We start from the raw sequence: 22,507 nt of genomic DNA on the forward strand, positions 1-22,507 counted from the left end.
CCTTGCTTTTTGACAAATTTATTAGAGTTTTTTGGGGATGTAACTAGTAGGGTAGTTAAAGGGGAACCAGTAGATGTAGTATATTTGGATTTTCAAAAGGCATTAGATAAGGTGCCACATAAAAGGTTGTTACACAAGATAAGGGCTTATGGGGTTGGGGGTAACATATTAGCATCGATAGAGGATTGGTTAATAGACAGAAAAGAGAGTAGGGATAAATGGGTCCTTTTTCTGGCTGGCAGGCTGTAACTAGTGGGGTACCGCAAGGATCATTGCTTGGGCCTCAGCTATTTACAATCTATATTAATGATTTGGATGAAGGGACCAAGTATAATGTATCCAAGTTTGCTGATGATACAAAGCTAGGTGGGAAAGTAAACTCTGAGGAGGATACAGAGTCTGAAAAGGGATATAGACAGGTTAAGTGAGTGGGCAAGAAGGTGGCAGATAGAGTATAATGCGGGGAAATGTGAGGTTATTCACTTTGGTAAGAAAAATAGAAAAACAGAATATTTTTTAAATGGTGAGAAATTATTAAATGTTGGTGTCCAGAGAGACTTGGGTGTCCTGGTACGAGAAACACAAAAAGTTAGCATGCAGGTACAGCAAGCAACTAGGAAAGCAAATGGCATGTTGACCTTTATTGCAAGGGGGTTTGGAGTACAAGAATAAGGATGTCTTACTACAACTGTACAGGGTTTTGGTGAGATCTCACCTGGAGTACTATGTACAGTTTTGGTCTCCTTATCTAAGGAAAGATACACTTGCCTTAGAGGCGGTGCAATGAAGGTTCACTAGATTAATTCCTGGGATGAGAGGATTGTCCTATGAGGAGAGGCTGAATAGAATGGGCCTATACTCTCTGGAGTTTAGAAGAATGAGAAGTGATCTCATTGAACATATAAGATTCTGAGGGAGTTTGACAGGGTAGATGCTGAGAGGTTGTTTCCCCTGGCTGGAGAATCGAGAACTAGGGAGCATAGGGGTCGGCCATTTAAGACTGAAATGAGGAGGAATTTCTTCACTCAGAGGGTTGTGAATCTTTGGAATTCTCTACCCCAGAGGGCTGTGGATGCTGAGTCGTTGAGTATATTCAAGGCTGGGATCGATAGATTTTGGACTCTAGGGAAAATAAGGGCTATGGGGATTGGGTGGGAAAGTGGAGTTGAGGTAGAAGATCAGCCATGATCTGATTGAATAGCGGAGCAGGCTCGATGGGCCGTATGGCCTACTCCTGCTCCTATTTCTTATGTTCCTATGTAGTACCGTCCAGGAACAGTATTTGCCGAATCTGTAATAACAACATTAGTCAAATATTCCTCACTGCAACAGCCAGCGAATAATTTTATTGTACTGTTGATTAATGAAAATACGGAAGATGAATTCCATGGCAAAACCTATCAAAGGCAGCTGTCAAATCGGTGTGACTGTGTGCAGGTGTAGTAAGTTGGTGCGCCACTGCTTTGGCACAAAGTGTTACCGCACAGATCTATGTGGAGTTTCTCACCACCTGTGGGGTGCAGATACCAAACAGAAGGCCAATCGCTTCCACAACAGAGAGCAAGGGAAGGATTGGATCACAAGGTTACCCCTGGACGACTCCCAGCAGGTGTTACATGGCAGCGTTGGCAGACATCTGGGGACGGATTGTCCAGCCCCTTCCGCTGGCAGGGGATTGAGTAATGGGAGAAACTGATACACAAATCTATGTTCAAAGAGAAGGGAGAAATGTTAAAATTTCAGATCCAAAGATGGCAATGGATCCAGCTGTGGATCCCCAGTTTCAGGTCATATCATAGATTCATAGAATCATAGAAGTTACAACATGGAAACAGGCCCTTCGGCCCAACATGTCCATGTCGCCCAGTTTATACCACTAAGCTAGTCCCAATTGCCTGCACTTGGCCCATATCCCTCTATACCCATCTTACCCATGTAACTGTCCAAATGCTTTTTAAAAGACAAAATTGTACCCGCCTCTACTACTGCCTCTGGCAGCTCGTTCCGGACACTCACCACCCTTTGAGTGAAAAAATTGCCCCTCTGGACCCTTTTGTATCTCTCCCCTCTCACCTTAAATCTATGCCCCCTCGTTATAGACTCCCCTACCTTTGGGAAAAGATTTTGACTATCTACCTTATCTATGCCCCTCATTATTTTATAGACTTCTATAAGATCACCCCTAAACCTCCTACTCTCCAGGGAAAAAAGTCTCAGTCCATCCAACCTCTCCCTATAAGTCAAACCATCAAGTCCCGGTAGCATCCTAGTAAATCTTTTCTGCACTCTTTCTAGTTTAATAATATCCTTTCTATAATAGGGTGACCAGAACTGTACACAGTACTCCAAGTGTGGCCTCACCAATGCCCTGTACAACTTCAACAAGACATCCCAACTCCTGCATTCAATGTTCTGACCAATGAAACCAAGCATGCCGAATGCCTTCTTCACCACCCTATCCACCTGTGACTCCACTTTCAAGGAGCTATGAATCTGTACTCCTAGATCTCTTTATTCTATAACACTCCCCAACGACCTACCATTAACGGAGTAGGTCCTGGCCCGATTCGATCTACCAAAATGCATCACCTCACATTTATCTAAATTAAACTCCATCTGCCATTCATCGGCCCACTGGCCCAATTTATCAAGATCCCGTTGCAATCCTAGATAACCTTCTTCACTGTCCACAATGCCACCAATCTTGGTGTCATCTGCAAACTTACTAACCATGCCTCCTAAATTCTCATCCAAATCATTAATATAAATTACAAATAACAGCGGACCCAGCACCGATCCCTGAGGCACACCGCTGGACACAGGCATCCAGTTTGAAAAACAACCCTCGACAACCACCCTCTGTCTTCTGTCGTCAAGCCAATTTTGTATCCAATTGGCTACCTCACCTTGGATCCCAAGAGATTTAACCTTATGTAACAACCTACCATGCGGTACCTTGTCAAAGGCTTTGCTGAAGTCCATGTAGACCACGTCTACTGCACAGCCCTCATCTATCTTCTTGGTTACCCCATCAAAAAACTCAATCAAATTCGTGAGACATGATTTTCCTCTCACAAAACCATGCTGACTGTTCCTAATTAGTCCCTGCCTCTCCAAATGCCTGTAGATCCTGTCCCTCAGAATACCCTCTAACAACTTACCCACTACAGATGTCAGGCTCACCGGTCTGTAGTTCCCAGGCCGCCCTTCTTAAACAAAGGCACAACATTTGCTACCCTCCAATCTTCTGTAGCGGTGGATGATTCAAATATCTCTGCTAGGGGACCCGCAATTTCCTCCCTAACCTCCCATAACGTCCTGGGATACATTTCATCAGGTCCCAGAGATTTATCTACCTTGATGCGCATTAAGACTTCCAGCACCTCCCTCTCTGTAATATGTACACTCCTCAAGACATCACTATTTATTTCCCCAAGTTCCCTAACATCCATGCCTTTCTCAACCGTAAATACCGATGTGAAATATTCATTCAGGATCTCACCCATCTCTTGTGGTTCCGCACATAGATGACCTTGTTGATCCTTAAGAGGCCCTACTCTCTCCCTAGTTACTCTTTTGCCCTTTATGTATTTGTAGAAGCTCTTTGGATTCTCCTTTGCCTTATCTGCCAAAGCAATCTCATGTCCCCTTTTTGCCCTCCTGATTTCTCTCTTAACTCTACTCCGGCAATCTCTATACTCTTCAAGGGATCCACTTGATCCCAGCTGCCTATGCATGTCATATGTCTCCTTCTTCTTTTTGACTAGGGCCTCAATCTCCCGAGTCATCCAATGTTCCCTACTTCTACCAGCCTTGCCCTTCACTTTATAAGGAATGTGCTTACCCTGAACCCTGGTTAACACACTTTTGAAAGCCTCCCACTTACCAGACGTCCCTTTGCCTGCCAACCGACTCTCCCAATCAACTTCTGAAAGTTCCTGTCTAATACCATCAAAATTGGCCTTTCCCCAATTTAGAATTTTAACTTTTGGGCCAGACCTATCCTTCTCCATAGCTATCTTAAAACTAATGGAATTATGATCACTGGTCCCAAAGTGATCCCTCACTAACACTTCTGTCACCTGCCCTTCCTTATTTCCCAAGAGGAGGTCAATATGGAAGGAATTCAAAAACCAACTGGGAATGACGTACACATATTAACAATTGAAATGCGTTAAAAAGAAAAGCTGTGAATGTTAGCAATCAGAAATAAATACAGAAAATGCTATAATTCCAACAGCAGCTCAGTCAACACTTGAAAGAAGAAGATAGATTAATGTTTCGAGCGAGGTATGTTAAGCTGTTTATTCTGTTTTTAGTTTAAAAATATACATTCCCTTACAAATACAGAATGGGAAATGGTACATCAGGAGTCATGTAGCCAGGTAGGTTCCAACTGAGGTACCGATTGACTAATGAACAGATTGCTGAATTGGAACAATGCTGCCAAAAAAATCAAATCCTTGTGGACAATTTTCTCCTGCGTTCAGTGAAAGAGACTCAGAAGAAACCTCTTTGCATTGTTACGAGTCAAACACTGACAGAAGAGTAAAAATTGACGGTGTGAATAGGCAGTCGCAGATCTTGATGAGACATCAATTAAATTCTCAGTTCCTGTCACTGCGGTGAAAAGCTTAAAAGAACGTACTGGCAGAGATAAAGAGTAAATGTGACTGGTTTAAAAGCGGCTGCACAGATAATTTGGAAGCCTAAGCTTTATTCTGATTGTAATCCAAACTTAGCTAAATCCTGAATTTTCTTCCTCAGATAATGCATCTTACTACTTTTACAGTTCAAGTTAAAGTAGGATTTCTGATTAGTTGACAAAAAAGGCTTAACAATAAAATCAATACAGACCTTCAATCTGGTCAAAAATACATGACAAAATGCACTCGAGAATATTTTATACATTGAATGTCATTAATAAGGAAGTTTCAGGTCCTAGATACAGGAAGCTACAGTATGGTATTTGATAAATAAGCATTTCTTGTGGATTTTTTTTTAAAAAGTGCTTTAAATCATCAAGCAAGCAACACCAACAACTTTCCCACTTTCTTACTGTTCCAAACAAGACCTTAAGAAGTCTAGAGCCATGACTCAAATCAGTTCCCAGGCCTGACACAAATATTTTCAGTGGTGCCAGCAAAGACGGCGACCATGCACAACGGCTGTAGGCCGCTGTTGCTACGAGGCCCTTTGGTTGGCGTGTGGGCTGCTTGTGCTATATTTAGTGCTGAGCTCATGTAGCTTCATCTGGCAGACCACTTTCACAGCGTTTGGTGGCAGGCACAGAAGCCACTGCCTTTTGTAAGCTGCAATTATACAGACTATGCTGTGCTGTAGAAATAACGCAAGAGTACGATTAGTTCTACGCATGTTACACTCTCGCGCCACCTTCACCAAGCTCTGTACAAGGTACCTAGATCGCCATCTCCCCACGGCACCTCAAACCAGCAGTATGACTTGTCATCAGGGTTCATATCCAGACCAAGAGTTCTGTTAATTCTCTCTCAGCACCAGCGGACGGACTCTGCCCCCTTTCTGCTGCGACCAAGTTGTCATCAACATTCTCCATTTCATAGGAACTTTGACCCTTCGTAACCTTTGCTACAAAACTAAACGGCCCGTACTTTTCATGCTATTATTTCAGAATCCAAATACGAGGTAAACCATCTGAAGCGCATTCTGAGAAAATGGAATGTGAACAATTAACCATTTCAGGACAGGCAGCATTTCAATGCCAACTTTCAAACAGTGACAAGGTGTTACCCGAGCAATAGGAGTGAGCCTTTGGCCTAGTGGTTGTAATCCCGCCTCTGAGTCAGAAGGGTTGGTCCCCACTCCAGACAGCCCCGGTGGGTGGAGACTAGAAATATGGGGTTCAATATGGGGATCTTTGTGTTTTCACTGAAAATTCTTACTTTCCACTCAAAATTCTTCTGTTCACACATATTTAGCTACTTTGCGGACCCCCTCAAACTCATACCATCAGGATGGGGGAAGCCATGGCTGCATTCACCACTACATCCGAGAACGAGCAACATCACCAGCCTTGCCAGGCACGACGTCCACCTCCGCCATTTGGAGCTCCACAACACAGTGCTACGCCACAGGCACCTACACAACAGCACAGAGGGCAACAACAGAGAGGGGTGCCGCTTGAGGAGGCCCCATCCACATCTGCCACCCACATGGAGGAGGAGGAGGAGGAGGAGAAGGAGGAGGAGGGGGAACCCATGGGCAGAGCAACGGCTCACCTGGCTGCTCGTGAGGCCAGGGAGTCACTGATATGTGAACGGTTCTCCTAACATCACAAAGTGTGAACAGTCCAGACCTCATACCAGCTGGACAGAGCAGCGCCAACACCAGGCCGCCCACCCATCCCTGCACAAAACAGTCCCGCAGCTACATATACACCCACTGTAAAGTGACCCAATGGGTGGCATCAAGTGTCGCCATTCATGGTCAGTCAAAGTCAATCAAGAATGGGCAAGATGTGGCAGTAGTGGTGACAATCATAACATTTAATGTCACTTTAACAAAAACTAAATATAAATGAAAAACATGACTGTCTGTCAAACACCCTTGTGCATTCCCTTTGTGCTCACAAAACCTTCGCCTTTCTCTTCCGACTACTTCTACGTGGTGCATCCTCTGTGGCTGCAGCAGAGGTAGTGGCAGGTTGCTCATCTTCATGCCCTGACTGCTTAGATGCTTTGGGCCTATGCCCTCTGGGATCTGTAGCCCGCGAGGCCCCCTCCAAAGACTTCTCCACCTGCATCTGTGCAGGGGCAGACTCGGCCACCTGGAGAGGAGGCAGCATTGTGGGTACTGGTTGAGAGTGGGGCAACGGGTGAGACATGGGAGCGCTTTGAGTGGCGTCCCCACTTCCATGTCCCCTTTCACCATCATCCCTCCTCTGGGTCAGGGTCACGGTCACATCACTCTTACCACTCTGCTGGACAACAGTTTGGAGGACATGTGTGATGCCTTGTAAGGCCTGTGCTAGTGCATCCGTCTGCCTGTTTAAGGCGGCAGAATGTTGTTCAGCCTGAGTCCAAATGGCCGCTGTAAGGGCCTGAATGGATTTATTTGTGAGCCATGCTTGAAGCTCAATGGAGGCTAGCCTTCTCTCCATCACAGACATTCTCGCACTTACCTGTGACACTATCTCAGAGATTCCCTCACATCCCTGTGACAGTATCTCAGAGATCCCCTCCTGTACCTGTGCCACCATTCCACTCATGCAGGAGTTGGACTCCTCCATCCTCTGCACTATTGTGGAGAGTGCGTGTGGCACCTGTTCCAGCAACTCGCAAATGTGCTGCTGTCCCTCGATCATTCTCCTTTTAAAAGATGGCCTCCAAGGTTCCGCATCTGTGTCCAGCTGAGCAGAGCCTGGAGAAGAGTGCTCCTACCGACACGGACTCTCTGCAGCTGCCCCTGCCGCCAGTGTCTGCTCGTGCTCACATGTGTGTGGTAACTCACCAGGTGCCAACCCAACTAACTGAGGACTAGGACCTGCTGAGGTGTGAGTATCTGCGCTGGTGGATGGCTCGCTAGGATATGACGGTGCACCCTCAGAGGCCGGCTGGTTCTCTGAGGAATCGCCCTTTGCAGTCACAATGGTCGCTGAAGGCCCTGTAAGAGAACAGAAGGCAATATTAAGCATCATCACAGATGTGTCATGTTGCGATGAGCATACTGAGGTGCTGAAGATGGCAAGGCATGTTAACATCAATTCATATTGTGTGTGATGAATGTTAAATTTGTGTCACCAGACGTTTGTGGGTTGCCAGTCTCGCCGTCCCCGACAGACAGGCACTCGAGGATTCGGCTCAGTTCCGTGTCTGTAAGGACGACGATTTGTTGCGGCCCCCCTCTGGTCCTCGCCCTCTCCCGTGCATTTTGCGCTCTCTTCTCCTAGAAGGGGAGAAAGAACAGACGTGTGAGTGAGTGATGGTGAAGTGGCCAACCGATTAATGCATTGGTTTGGGTGAGGCTGACCATGAAAGAGATGCATCAGAGGGTGAGTATGAGGCAGAGCCATGACATTGGATCAGAATTGGGTTGAGTGGTAGTGGTGGGATGACTAATGGGGAGGTGAGGAAGTCCAGGTAAGTTGAGGATGAGCCTTAAGTGGGTGTGAGGAGTGATGTGATAGAGTAGTCTTGGCAGTGCAGAATGAGTTGGGGGGTGGGGGCGGCGATGTGGAGAATGTAGGAGAATCAATACGTGTACTCACTTTGGCTGACCTAGTTAGGTCATTGAAGCGTTTCCTGCACTGGATCCAAGTGCGGGAGATGTTGCAGCTGCTCATGACCTCCTCTGCCACCTCGAGCCAGGCCTTCTTGGTGGCAGAGGCAGGTCACTTCCTCCCGTCCACCGGGTAGAAGACATCACTCCCCCTCCTCCTCACCCCGTCCAGTTGCACCCGGAGTGAGGCATCATTGAATCTTGGAGCAGCCTTGCCCCTGTGCTGCTCCATTGTGGTGTGCGGGTGTTTGCTCCAGGAAAAGCCATTGGAGGACTACCCCTTTAAATAAAGCTCCTCCAGCTGACAGCTTGTGATGGGGGTGCACAGTCCGGCAAACCTAGAAGCCACATTAAGTGGCACCAATTGAATCAGGATCACGTGGGGAACGGACATTTTTTACTGGGCGGGTTACCCGCGCGCCCATTCACCCCCCACCGCCGCCATCCCACCTCCATTCTAATATCGGGGCCATGGTCTCTAATCACTGGGTTTGGCATCCAGCATCTGGACGGAGTAACCACTGGTTCAGTGGTACTTTGCTGCCTCTGAATCAGAATGGTTGGGTTCAACTCCCACTCCAGCCAGCCCTGGCGAGTAGTTTCCAGACTGCTGGCTCTGAATACTGGGTTGACATGCGGCGAGGTATTCACATCCAATGGGTGTGGGTGCCCACCACCCCCTCCCCATCGTAAGAGTAGTTTTTAGCCTCCGTTGCAGCTTACCTAGGAGAAGATACTCCGAAGATAAAAACCGTGAGGAAGGCAATGGGAAATCACCTTAGCTACTTTTTCCTAGTATGTGGCTCAAGAATCTCACATGTGAGACTTGAGTTAGGATCTGCCCTAGGGGAGAACACAACAGACATACATGGGTAAAAATAGAAGAAAACTGGATGGTTAAAGGATGGATAACAAAACACACATGACATGTTACACATTGCACTTATTCGATGAATTAATTAAGTGTAAGGTCTATTCTGTGAGCTATTAAAACTATTGAAAGAAGTACAAGAATAACTGATGCCTGATGCTACTAACACACAAGACAGTTGTTCCCATTAATCCCTGCGTTCTGGAATTCCCTTCCCAAACCCATCTGCCTTACCATTTCTCTGCTCACCATCAAACGTCTCTTCAAAACCTCTCTCTTTGACAACATCTTCACTCACATCCCCAGTTCGCACTCAGCATCAGATCATACCTCCCCAACCTTGTGACAGTGTTGAGAAGGCTTCTGAAAGTGGGGAGAAATATAGCAATGCAGACGGGTTTGGGAAGCAAATTCCAACGTGCAGGCATTAAAGGCAATAACTATCTTGAATGTTAGTGGCACCAGGCAATTGCTGTCCTTGAGTCACTTTGCTATAAGAAAGATAGCCTCAGGATATCTTAAAGCACTTTACAGCCAATTAAGTCCTTTTGAAGTGTAGTCACTGCTTTAATATAGGGAAACGCAGCAGCCAATCTGCGCACAGCAATGTCTCACAAACAGCATTGTGATAATGACCAGGTAATTTGTTTTTTAGTGGTGTTGGTAGGGATAAATATTGGCCACCATGTCCACCTGAGAGGACAGGCAGCGTCTCGGTTAAACGTCTCATCTGAAAGACAGTACCTTCAACCAACATTGCAGCACTCCCTCAGTACTGCACTGGGGTGTCAGCCTGGATTATGTACTCAAGTCTCTGAAGTGGGACTTGAACCCATGAGTTCATGAATCAGAGGTGAGAGTACTACCACCAATCCACAGCTAAAGGCATGACAGAACTGCACATATTTGTGGTTATTGTAGTCCATTGAGACCTTATTGCATATTTTCTGTCAATTATTGATATTGGAAGCTGGAAAGCAGAAATAAAGAAAAACAAAATAATCCAATCCCATTTTCAATATTTAATATTTATATATATTGCAGAAATGTATTACAACTCTAATACAACGAGAGTGCATCCTTTTTGTCAGTTTTATTTGGAAAATATGACTTAACATATTGTCAAACTCTCCGATAGTTTTAATACAAACTTAATCTCAGTGTTGTACACATATAAATTATACAAAGATTTATGTACGCACACCCCCAGGTCTCTCTGCTCCTGCATCCCCTTTAAAATTGTACCATTAAGTTTATATTGCCTCTCCTCATTCTTCCCAACAAAATGCATTGCTTCACACTTCTCTGCGTTAAATTATATTGCATTTACCATGTGTCTGCCCATTTCACCAGTTTATATCCTCCTGAAATCTGTTACTATCCTCTGTTTACTACATTTCCAAGTTTCATGTCATCTGCAAGCTTTGAAATTATGCCCTGTAGACCCAAGTCCAGGTTATTAACATATATCAACAAGAGCAGTGGTCCTAACACCGACCTCTGCGGCACACCTCTGTATACTTCCCTCCAGTCTAAAAAGCACTACTCTTTGCTTTCTGTCTCATAGCCAAATTTGCATCCATGCTGCATCTGCCCCTTTAATCCCGTGGGCTTCAATTTTGCTACAATGATCGAGGCTTTGATATAGGGGACATAAAATCAAAATTCGCAAGCACAAAAATAAGGAACATGGTTTACTGTGAATAGAATCATAACCAACTTCAGGAGAACATAGACATGTTGAATATTCACAATTCTGTTCAATTGTAATAAAAACATTGGTATGTCCTGCTCTGATGTAATTAGAGAGAGAAATGAAACAGCCAAGCAGTGTTCCTGCCTTCCCTTCTTGTCTCCCAGAGTCCTGCTGCACAGAAGTTTCCTGGAGGTTCAGTTGCTAAAACTGGTTTTACAACGGTTTTGGACTGAAGCTTGTACCAAGAGAAATGCAAATGAGCTTCCCCAGGAAACTGCCATATATCTCCCTCTAGAGGCCAGTGGCGAATCTAACACTTTTTTTAAAAGGTGCAACGGCAGTGTAAATCACATTGAGGAAATTCAGGGCCATTGACCTAGAAATCCGAAGGCGCTGCGCCCATTTTTCAGGCGCTAAATGGACGCCTAAGCCTCCAATGTGGCGGGCAGGTAATGGGCGCTCATTACGAACCGGAAACTTGCGTCCACCATATTGGTAGAGGCATCCAAAGAGCTATACAGGGCCCATGCCTGTAACAGGCAAATAAGGGGCTTAATGTCTGTTTGATGCTCCTTTTACCAAATTGGTTTGTCCAGAATGTAGCCAGTGCCGGGCCGGGTGAGTTCAGGAAAGTCAAATCTTTTTGTGGCCTAAACAGCGGTCCTTAAAGAGACCGCTGCAGGCCGCCACTAAAAAGGTAAGTTTTTAAAAAAATACTTACCTGAATGTGGAGCCTAAGTTGCAGGAGAGCTTTTCCCGGCTACAGTCCTGCAGCCCATTGCCGGTACCCGTTCGCCCTCCTCACTATGGCCTCCCTTCCCCTTTATGTACTTACCTGAGGCTGTAGCCAGAGAGGCAGTGGCCTGAAATTCCAAGTCTCTTTGCCAGTGAGCTGCCTAGGGATGCCCAGCAAGTGTCTGCAGCTCGCTGGTCTCACTTAAACGAGGCATGAGGGCCCAATATCGGGTGCGCCTCAGGCCTATCCGTTCAGGCGCAGGGCCAGATTGCACCGGCTAGGCTATTGTCTTTCTTGTACCGCCATGAAGTCAACATATATTGGCCCAGAACTTCCTCGGGGCCGCTGCGTCCCCTGAGTGACAATGACCTCCGTTTCGGGTCATTTCATGGTCTTCTGGACCATGGCCGCAGATTGGAGACTTCAGCGGATCCCATTTCTGCCTCTAAACGGACTAGGTGCACAGATCGGTCAGCAGATGTGGGAGAACCGTCACCACACGGACTACAGCGGTTCAAGAAGGCGGCTCACACCACCTTCTCAAGGGCAATTAGGGATGGGCAATAAATGCCGGCCTCGCCAGCGACGCCCACATCCCATGAACGAATAAAAAAAAGAAGAAAGGAAACAGGAGATGTGGGAGATCAGGTAGGGGAAGCCCTCCTGCCAGCCCCACCTCCTTGTGATGTCAGGGGCCTTTTATGAGGCAAACGGAATTTCCACCTGACTAAGATCCCATTGCAAATTCCTGGTGGCTTCTCTTGTGGATGGAGACTCTGGGTGTCTGGGTCCTAACAGATTTTTCCGGCCCCCCCCCCCCCCCCCGTGCTTCTGCCTGCCTTAGCCCCCTGCTCCACCTCCCCCCACCCCCCCAACCCCTGCCACATCATGCCCCAGGTCCTGATGAAATTCAGGGCTCTTTACTTTAATTGGGTTAACGCCCTGCTATGATCACTGAGATACGAATAAGAGACAAATTAGCTGAGTATTCACACCCTAGCATCGTGTGGCATAATTCCAGGGTCTTTATTCTCTCCAGGGCTTTACTCTGAATGCACTCAAAATCTCTGGTCCTGAAACTGCGAATGTGAGATATTATCATACAAATGCTTAACAGCAGTCTGTCTAATTCCTCTAATTGTAGTGGAGGTGTTAACCCATTAAACGAGCTGGTGCACCACTAAAACGAGTAAGGAGTTTCAGACTAAAGTGTTCATAAACTATTCGCGCATGGCTTAATTTCAGGGCCCCTGTATTTTGCTGAAAAGTAGTGGTGGAAGAGCACAACGGGAATGCTAATTTGTATGATTGGTAAATAATGAAACACGCACGTGCTCTGTCAATGCTCCTTGGCAAGCGAACTCCTGCCTTCACCTCGCCTGTTAAAACTGAAATATGTTTTCAATACATGGTGTTTCCAGGTTTTTACCAGTGTTTTGGGGATCACGTTCCATGATTCTGTCTGTTTTTTTCCCTGAAAACCAGTGGCCTTGCCTAACTGTATGCCAATTCCATTATGTTCACTGCTGGAGGCGTTGACTATAAATCTGGGCCAGGGCCAAATCAGGAAGGTACACATTCACACCACTGTATGATTACTGTGATGAAGGGGAAGGGGGCATTCTAACCTTTGACACTGCTCTACAGTTCCTTGGGTCTGTGATTTCACAGAGGCTTCAAATCTGGCTGCAAAGTTCTACCGGAATACGTTAGAATAGGCCAAGCTATTTCCCTAGGTGTAGGGAGATATTTACCTGGCTTTCGACCAACCGTATTATTCCTATGAGAGACCAGTGATTCAATAACACAGTCACAGTTAAGTAGTATATCTTCATGTGGAGTTTGTACTGACCTTGGCTGGTGAGGATGCCCCAGACTGTCTTTTTCTTGCTGGAAGACTCCTCGGGACTTTCTAAAGGCCTCTTGTGCATAAACTGATTAATGCAATGACTCTGAACTGAGGTGTTGTTGGGCATGTTTACATTAGCTTTCCCTGCAGCAAACCTTGACAGCAGAGAATTGCTGGTGTGTGTGTGTGTGCATGGGTGGAGGGAGTGGTTTAGCTCGGTTTTGCAACACTGATTGGATGCCTGAGTATTTTTATCCCAGGGTTATTAAAGGGAGCATTTTGGCTTGGAGTGACAGCACAGTCAGCTCATTCAATCCTGCTTGATGTGCAGGAGTAGCTGGCTTGTGCGAGAGAGGAATTTCAATAATGCACAGATACGCCATTTGGAAAATGCAACAGTAAAGAACAACCCTGGCTTTTTAAATATAAAATCCTGTCTCATTAATGCTCACAGACTTATCATGAACTCTAGATCACGATTAACCCTGAAGGACTTGTAATATTAGATGAACTGCTAGGTGGAGTCCTTGAGGTTTAAAGAAATAATCATTCTGAGCTAAAGAAGTTAATGGCTCAAAGCCTAAAGCAGATTAAATTGCACAGTTCCAAAAACACAGAGGGTACAAAGTCCAGTTAATCCACAAAAACAACGTATGTTTAAAAACAAGTCCTTCAGATGCAGTGAGACGTGTGTTTGTGTACCACTGATTCCCTGAGACTTCAAGGCATATTTCCCTCCATTTGCTAACGTTAGCAAAAAAAACGTTGGCAAATGCACTTTACACTCCTGATGACTCTTCTACCAACATTAAAGAATGGAGGAAAATGTGTTCAGACATTGGAGCAGGGCAGCCCTCCCCTGCTGCTCAAGTTCAAATCGCCACTCAACTGAGAGGAAGCTCCCATGCTGCTTCCAAACAACAAGTGGGGAAAGAGGGAAGATTTCTTCTGGTTGCTATGTGTTAATGAAAAGAAAGAAAGACTTGCATTTATATAGGGCCTTTCTTGACCTCAGGATGTTCCAAAGCACTTTACAGCCAATGATGTACTTTTTTTGAAGTGTAGTCACTGTTGTAATGTAGGAAACACGGCAGCCAATTTGTGCACAGCAAGGTCTCACAAACAGCAATGATAATGACCAGATAATCTGTTCGGGATAAAATTAACAGTCCCTTGGATAAGCGTGGATTAATTAAGGAAAGCTAGCACAGATTTGTTAAAGGTAAATCATGTTTAACTAACTTGATTGAGTTTTTTGATGAGGTAACAGAGAGGGTCGATGAGGGCAATGCGGTTGATGTGGTGTATATGGACTTCCAATTGGCCACAAGTGCTGCAAAATAGGCTTGACATCAAAGTTGAAGCCCACGGAATAAAAGGGCAGTGGCAGCATGGATCTGAAATTGGCTAAGTAACAGAAAACAGAGAGTAGTGGTGAACGGTTGTTTTTTGGACTGGAGGGAGGTGTTCCCCAGGGATCAGTACTAGGACCATTGCTTTTCTTGATATATATTAATGACTTGGACTTGGGTGTACAGGGCACAATTTCAAAATCTGCAGATGAAACAAAACTTGGAAGTGTCGTGAACAGTGATAGACTTCAAGAGGATATCGACAGGCTGGTGAAATGGGCGGACACGTGGCAGATGAAATTCAATGCAGAAAAGTGTGAAGTGATACATTCACAAGAACGAGGAGAGGCAATATAAACTAAAAGGGGTGCAGGAACAGAGAGATCTATATATGTGCACAAATCGTTGAAGGTGGCAGGGCAGATTGAGAAAGCGGTTAAGAAAGCATACGGGATCGTGGGCTTTATAAATAGAGGCATAGAGTACAAAAGCAAGGAGGTTATGATGAACCTTTATAAAACACTGGTTCAGCCACAACTGGAGTATTGTGTCCAGTTCTGGGCATTGCACTTTAGGAAGGATGTGAAGGCCTTAGAGAGGGTGCAGAAAAGATTTACGAGAATGATTCCAGGGATGAGGGACTTCAGTTACGTGGATAGACTGGAGAAGCTGGGCTTGTTCTCCTTAGAGCAGAGAAGGTTGAGAGGAGATTTGATGGAGGTATTCAAAATCATGAAGGGTCTAGACAAGGTAGGTGGAGAGAAACTCTTCCCATTGGTGGAACGGTCAAGAACCAGAGGACATAGATTTAAGGTGATTGGCAAAAGAACCAAAGGCGACATGAGGAAAAACTTTTTTACACAGCGAGTGATCATGATCTGGAATGCACTGCCTGAGGGGGTGGTGGAGGCAGATTCAATCATGGCCTTCAAAGGGGAACTGGATAAGCACTTGAAGGGAAAAAAATTGCAGGACTATGGGGCTAGGACAGGGGAGTGGGGCTATCTGGATTGCTCTTGCAGAGAGCCGGCATGGACTTGATGGGCCGAATGGCCTTCTTCCATGCTGTAGCCATTCTATGATTCTATGATTCTATTTTGAAACTGGTTGTCAGCTTTTGCTAGTTTTCTCGGTGGTTACTTATACCACCGATCCCAATCGCTGCTCATCCCTGATGCTGCTGCTTTGTCCTGTGACCTCACTTTGTGCTGCAATTGGGAGTTACAGGTCTTGGGATAAATCAAGAATTCCTGCCTGCAGCTCAGAATCCAATTCCAGAATGAAGCAACAACAATAGGGTGCAAGCAGCCAGAACCAGTAGTAAGGAGCTCATATTTATTTCCCTACAGTTCTTATGGATTAAACATTTGTCAGTTGCGAAGTTAAAAAAAAGAAGTATTTAAGATGAAGTAGAATGCACCATGTTTACTGCAAAAGTTTTCTGGAGGAGAATTCCCCCTCCCTCACCCTCCCAACCGCCCTGACTCTTTAAAAATGTGTGCGTCATTGGATGTTGGGGAGAGGGAAATTAGAGGAAGCGTACAATTTTAAAAGTGTTGCCTACACTCTTGGGTTCTTTTAAGAACTACATTGTGGATTGTTGATTGATTCTAGGATGCCTGGAGTGTTTTGTTTCAAGCCGTATAGGTCACAAGGCTCCTCCCTATTTTATTGGTATCGTTCTCTCAGGAGATCCATTTAAGCCCTGGTGACTTTGAGAATCAAGGAACCTAATTGGTTTAAATCAATGACGTCAAATTTGGCGTTGATCACAAGTTGGGTACACGTTGATGAGGAAATGTGATTGCTGTAAACACTCCAATAACCTAATGTTCCTTATAAGCTCTGTTGCTCTGTACTGCATTCGTTACTAGGCTACTGCTGCAACTACTCCATTAAGAATAGCATAATAGATAGGAATGTGGCTTTACTTACTCCTTAAGACCACACCTAGAGTACTGCGTACAGTTCTGGTGCCCTTATTTAAGGAAGGACATACTTGCATTGGAGGCAGTCCAGAGAAGGTTCACTAGGTTGATTCCGGGTATGGAAGGGTTGTCTTATGAGGAAAGATTGAACAGGTTGGGTCTATACTCATTGGAGTTTAGAAGAATGAGAGGAGATCTTATTGAAACATACAAGATTCTGAGGGGACTCGATAGGGTAGATGCTGAGAGGATGTTACCCCTCATGGGGGAATCTAAAACTAGGGGACATAGTCTCAGAATAAGGGGTCGCCCGTTTAAGACGGAAATGAGGAGAAATTTCTTCTCCCAGAGGGTCGTGGATCTTTGGAGTTCTTTACCCCAAAAAGCTGTGGAGGCTGAGTCATTGAATACATTCAAGGCTGATATAAACAAATTTTTGATCAACAAGGGAGTCAAAGGATATGGGGAAAGGGTGGGAAAGTGGAGTTGAGGTGAAAATCAGATCAGTCATGATCTCACTAAATGGCTCGAGGGGCCAAATGGCCTACTCCTGCTCCTATCTCTTATGGTCTTATGGTCCTTAATAATTGAATACACAGGTTAAACAGGTTCTTGTTGGATATAATATTTATCCAATGGGTGAATCTGACAACAATATTTCATGAGCAATAAATGCAACAAAGACGTATTATGATAATTGACTCATTGGATAAAGATAGTAGGCTAGGACTCTGATAAGTTCCCATTTAATATCATGATTTATGTATATACATAATGGTATGATAGCGTAAAGGAGAAAATACATTGTGTGATTCACTGGTGTAAAGTAACCCAGAGGGACAGTTGGGATTTTTGCCAGGTTACTTAAGTTAGTAATAGAGCCCGAAAGAATAATATCCAAGAGGACCATGGACCCAAGCCATGGTGTAATGTTTTTATATGGACAATGATCATTTCATGACACACAAATATATCGGGGGAACTGTTGTTGGTTTTTCTTGTATGGACTGTGATGTTGTACCATTCGGCAAAATAGAATATTAATTGAATACTCAAAATTTTGGTCTTACTGCAGTTCAATAATATATATCTCATTTGGCATGTGTCTTTAGGCCACGGAGAAAATCTCTAACATACCCAATGGGCTTAAACGTCTCAGTCAGTGAAAAACAACCAATCAAAAGCTATTACTATTCTCATTATTTTTTAAAAAACAAATTCTCTTTGGAAAAACTTTTGCATTTACTTAAATTTAATCAGAATACAACCAGAAACCGCTACAAAAAAGCCAATCAAATCCCTGAGAAAAGTCAATTAAACAGCCTGTTGATTTCCCACCCATCCCCATGTACCGCTAAAAATAAAAATATTGATATAATAATCATATAAAAAAAATTAAACAGTCCCAAAAATAAAATCGCTAAACTTCTCCATCCTACTTTACAAATTCCATCAACAAATATCATTGCCCGGGGGTCTCCCCTTTCTCGGGGGTCTCAGCCTTGCACTGTTCTGTTCCCAGGGCTTCAATTTTTCACCTGTGCCTCCCTGGATTGACTTTCGGTGTTCTCTAAAGGTCAGTGCCCATCAAGGCCTCTATTGAGCCTCTGTACATGCACAGGATATCAGTGCCCCTCAGTTTGTGAGCATGCTCAGCATTTTCATCCACCGACCATGATGGCACTTTCTGTTCCTGGTGGCCATGAACTCTCATGCCAGCAGCCATGAGTACCCCCCTTTTTTTGTAGCCAGCCAGGGATTTTTTGTTGTTGTTCCCAGTTGCTGTGAACGCTTCGTCTCCTCCCAGCATCTCAGATTTGACCTTGTCCCCTCCCTAAACCTTTTTGCCTCTCCACTTCCATCTCTTTCTTTAAGATCCTCCTTAAAACCTAACTTTTTGACCAAGCTTTTAATCACCCCTCCTAGTATCTCCTTCTTTGGCCCGGCATCCAGTTTTTGTCTGGTTACGCCTCTGTGAAATGCTGTGGGATATTTTACTATGTTAAAGGCGCTATCTAAGTTGTTATTGTAGTAGTAGTAGTAGTAGCAGTAATAGTAGTAGTAGTAATAATTGTAGTAGTAATAATAATAGTAGTAGTAGTAGTAGTAGTAGTAGCAGGATAAGTAGCTCCTCAGGTAGGATGCCTACGTAATTCTGAGAAGGACTTTAATTGATAGAGACAGGGTGGCCACTTCCTTCATGAAAAGTGTTTTTCCATCTTTTGTTAGGGAGGTCAGCAAAGGATCACAATTGATAGAATTAAACAGGCAAACCTTTCATTAACTAGTTGAAAGTCTCTGTACTATTTAACAACTCGGTGTCACTGCCTGCTTCTGTACATGACTCTCATTTGTGAATAAATCTGTTGCAAAAACGTATGCCATGACTGATATCAATTGTCTTCTGAAATGACTGGTTGTATAGTGGAAATCCTATTTGTAATCCAGAGACAAATAAAAAAGTCTATTGTTCACTAGAGCACATTACTTTGCACACAGGTTCTCCCTTTGTGAATGGGAGGCATGGGCTTATCCATAGCAGCTGGCTTTTGTGGTGGTCATGAGAAAAAGTATCTAGAGAAGCCAAAATCATAATCATGTAATAAGTAAAGTGCCTGGCAGTCTTTTAAAGGGAGAGAGAGAAAAGAGTGGAAGATAAGAAGAAAGAGTGACAGAATGCAAAGTGAGAATGAAAGACAATTTCAGAAAAAGAGAACTTCTTTTTCATCCCTGAATAATACAATGGGAGATCAACTAGTGCTGAACAAAAATTATAATTGTCACAGACCCCTTCATTATATTTTTTAAAACTTAAATAGTAAAAGAATGCATTCTTCCTGGTAAAAAATTATAGTGAAAATCTCTTAAAATCTTGAAGGTGATTTGAGCTGGTTTCTTTGATCTAGAGAGATCACAGCCAGATTAAAACCAAAGATTTTCTTGCCCAAACTGTGGTTGATCCGATCACACCTCCACCATAACCTTCACAACAAGTAATCTTTCTGATGCAATGTATCCATGGTTATCGGTCGGAAGACTGGAGATGTGAAATAATTTTTGATTCTATCACTTCAAAGGCTGTGCAGTGTAGCCTTGAAACATGAAAACAATTTGCTGTTAGTCTAGCACCCACATCAACCAGCTTTACAATTTTTAAATCAAGGACATCCAGTATGAATTAATTATTTCTGTACTTGGACCAACTAATGTGTGTCCTTAGGTCAGTTGTGTGAAAATGGAGGATCTGAGTTGGATCAGAACCAATCTAAAACATTTACATCAAAAGTTCTGAGGAAATGATATGGTGCATGTGGCATATAGACGTCAGCTGTAGCTCAGTGGTAGCACTCTGAGTCAGAAGGTTGTGGATTCAAGTCCTGCTCCAGAGACTTGAGCACAAAATCAAGACTGACATTCTTGTGCAGTACTGAGGGGCTGCTGCACTGTTGGAGGTGCTATCTTTCAGAGCCATTAAACAGAGATGTCTGCCCCCTTGGGTGGATGTAAAAGATCCCATGGTACTGTTTTGAAGAATAGCAGGGAAGTTCTCCCCGGTGTCCTGGCTGATGATCTGGTCATTATCACATTGCTGTTCGTGACAAATTGGCTATCGCGTTTCCTACATTACAACAGTGGCTACACTTCAAAAGCACTTAATTGGCTGTAAAGCACTCTGGGATGTCCTGAGGTCATGAAAGGCGCTGAATAAATGCAACTCTTTCTTTCTTTTCTTTTTATACAAAGATCTATTATATCTTCCCTGGAATTGCACTCGTATCTACAGCTGAGTGATATATTGAAAGTGAAGGGAAAGGAGAAAACACAAAAAAATGAAGGGGCAGTGATGAAATATGAGGAGGAAGTTAATATAATAAGGATGAGCAAGATGAATATAGGAACAAAATGAAAAGCTTAGCATTTATTTATTTGTGATATTGGGCTATGAGGCTTTTGGTTTCATATATTTTCCTTAATTTATTCCTTTCCCATTACACTGGCTAAATTTCCAGTTTGCATTCCCAGCATTTACCCAGAAATGCATAAAATTACTGAGGAGAAAGTAAGTAGGGCCAGAGGAAAGCCATGTATACAAGGAGAAACTACATTTGGATATCACCTAACATGTGTGGATAGTCTGCATACCAATGGTCATCTCTTTTGTCAGTACCGGGCTTTGGTATGTGTAGGATTCAAAGGAACAAAATAACCCAAAGCCCAAAGGAGTCATTTTTAAGTACACTTTAATTAGCCATCCAAGTAGTGATCAAGTAAGCTGTGAGATTATGAAAATGCTCCAACAAAGAGTCTTTGGATTTCAGACGGATTCTTTTGATTCTTACCTGGAAAAGAGTCAAGTTGCCACTCAGAGTATTAATAGAATGATGATCTACTTGCAATGTGAGGCAACAAGAGAATATCTGGTGACTGTCAGAGCCCAACAACTGCTCAGTCTGCATTGGGAAATAGAGTTCGGACATTTGTGGTAACTGGCAATAAAAGTATTACCAAGTTGCTTCTGACTCATTGCACAACATGATAGCTTAGTCAATCATAAGAATGAAAGCACAAACATATCATCTGGCTATATATTAGTAGGAGGCTTTTATGAGGCTATTATAAGGCTACTGCAGCATAAGTAACTTAATTCATTGCCAGTGTTGTTCTGTGATTGATTTGACCACATATCCAATAGACGTTTAGATATGACATTAAAAGAAAAAAGGCACATATTCATATGGCACCTCATTACATCTCTCAGAAACATCTCACAGTAATTCACATACAACGACTCACTTTGACATGCAGCGAGTTGTTCCTATGTTGGCAAATGAGGCAGATCTTTTGCGTACAACAAGATCCCACAAGCAACCATGAGATAAATGGCCAATTATCTTTTTTGTGGTTTGGTCAAATGTTGGCCAGGGCACCTGGAGAGTTCCCTGCTCTTCTATAGTGGTAGCACTCTTGCCTCTGAGTCAGAAATGGTGGGTTCAAGCCCCACTCCAGAGACGAGCACATAATCTAGCCTATCACTTCAGTGCAGTACTGAGGGAGTGCAGCACTGTTGGAGGTGCTGTTTTTCTGATTAGACATTAAACCAAGGCCCTGTCTGGCCCCTCTGATGGATGTAATAGGTGGCACGATTTAAAGAAGAGCAGGGGAATTTTCCTAGTGTCCTGGCCAACATTCATCCCTTAACCAACACCACCAAAACATATTAGCTGCTCATTTACCTCATAGCTGTTTGTGGGGCCTTGCTGTGCGGAAATTAGTTGCTACATTGCCTACACCACAACAGTGTCTACACTTCAAAAGTAATTCATTGGCAGTGAAGCAGTTTGGAATATCCTGAGGGCTTGAAAAGCACTATATAAATGCACAAACTTTTTTTTCTTTAAATAATGCCAAGGGATTATATTTTTTGCTAATTAAAATGAGGAATGATAGTTCTGGGGAAATAGAATTCTTCCTATTGCAGGCATCCACTGTCAGCATGAAACAGTCCCAGGTCAGGTATAACACAGCCAGGTGTAGGGTAAAGGGTCTCTCTTCTCTGCTCAACAACATGCCTCGGTCCCAATATCAGAATAGAACCTCCTATTTTTCCTCTTCCCACATCATTCATCCTGCAGTCTCTCTGAGTCAGAGTGCCAATTAGTGTCTTTTTTGTACTGTAGACGCATGTCCACCAGGATTGAGACCGCCCAAACTCATTTCACACAGAAGCCTTACAGCTAGCAGACACTTGAGACTTTGGGCCAGATTTTGCTGAAAAAATAACAGTGTCTGAACGACTCACCATTAGTAATTTGCAAATC

At 44.0% G+C, this 22,507-nt stretch overlaps 1 protein-coding gene across 2 annotated transcripts in view; it reads right to left on the bottom strand.

Moving 5' to 3' along the window:
• Positions 1-22,507, bottom strand: part of asb5b (ankyrin repeat and SOCS box containing 5b) — a 57,736-nt gene that overhangs the window by 27,731 nt on the left and 7,498 nt on the right. Inside the window, exon 1 of one of the 2 annotated variants that reach the window (XM_067982519.1) lies at positions 13,412-13,570. The exons of the other annotated variant lie outside the window; for it this stretch is intronic. Within the exon in view, the coding sequence (XP_067838620.1) occupies positions 13,412-13,535 (124 nt within the window). The 5' untranslated portion in view covers positions 13,536-13,570. Of the gene's footprint in view, positions 1-13,411; positions 13,571-22,507 lie in introns of those variants that run through there. 2 annotated transcript variants of the gene reach the window in all.

Source organism: Heptranchias perlo, chromosome 4 (genome assembly GCF_035084215.1).
Source record: "Heptranchias perlo isolate sHepPer1 chromosome 4, sHepPer1.hap1, whole genome shotgun sequence".
Taxonomy (NCBI): domain Eukaryota; kingdom Metazoa; phylum Chordata; class Chondrichthyes; order Hexanchiformes; family Hexanchidae; genus Heptranchias; species Heptranchias perlo.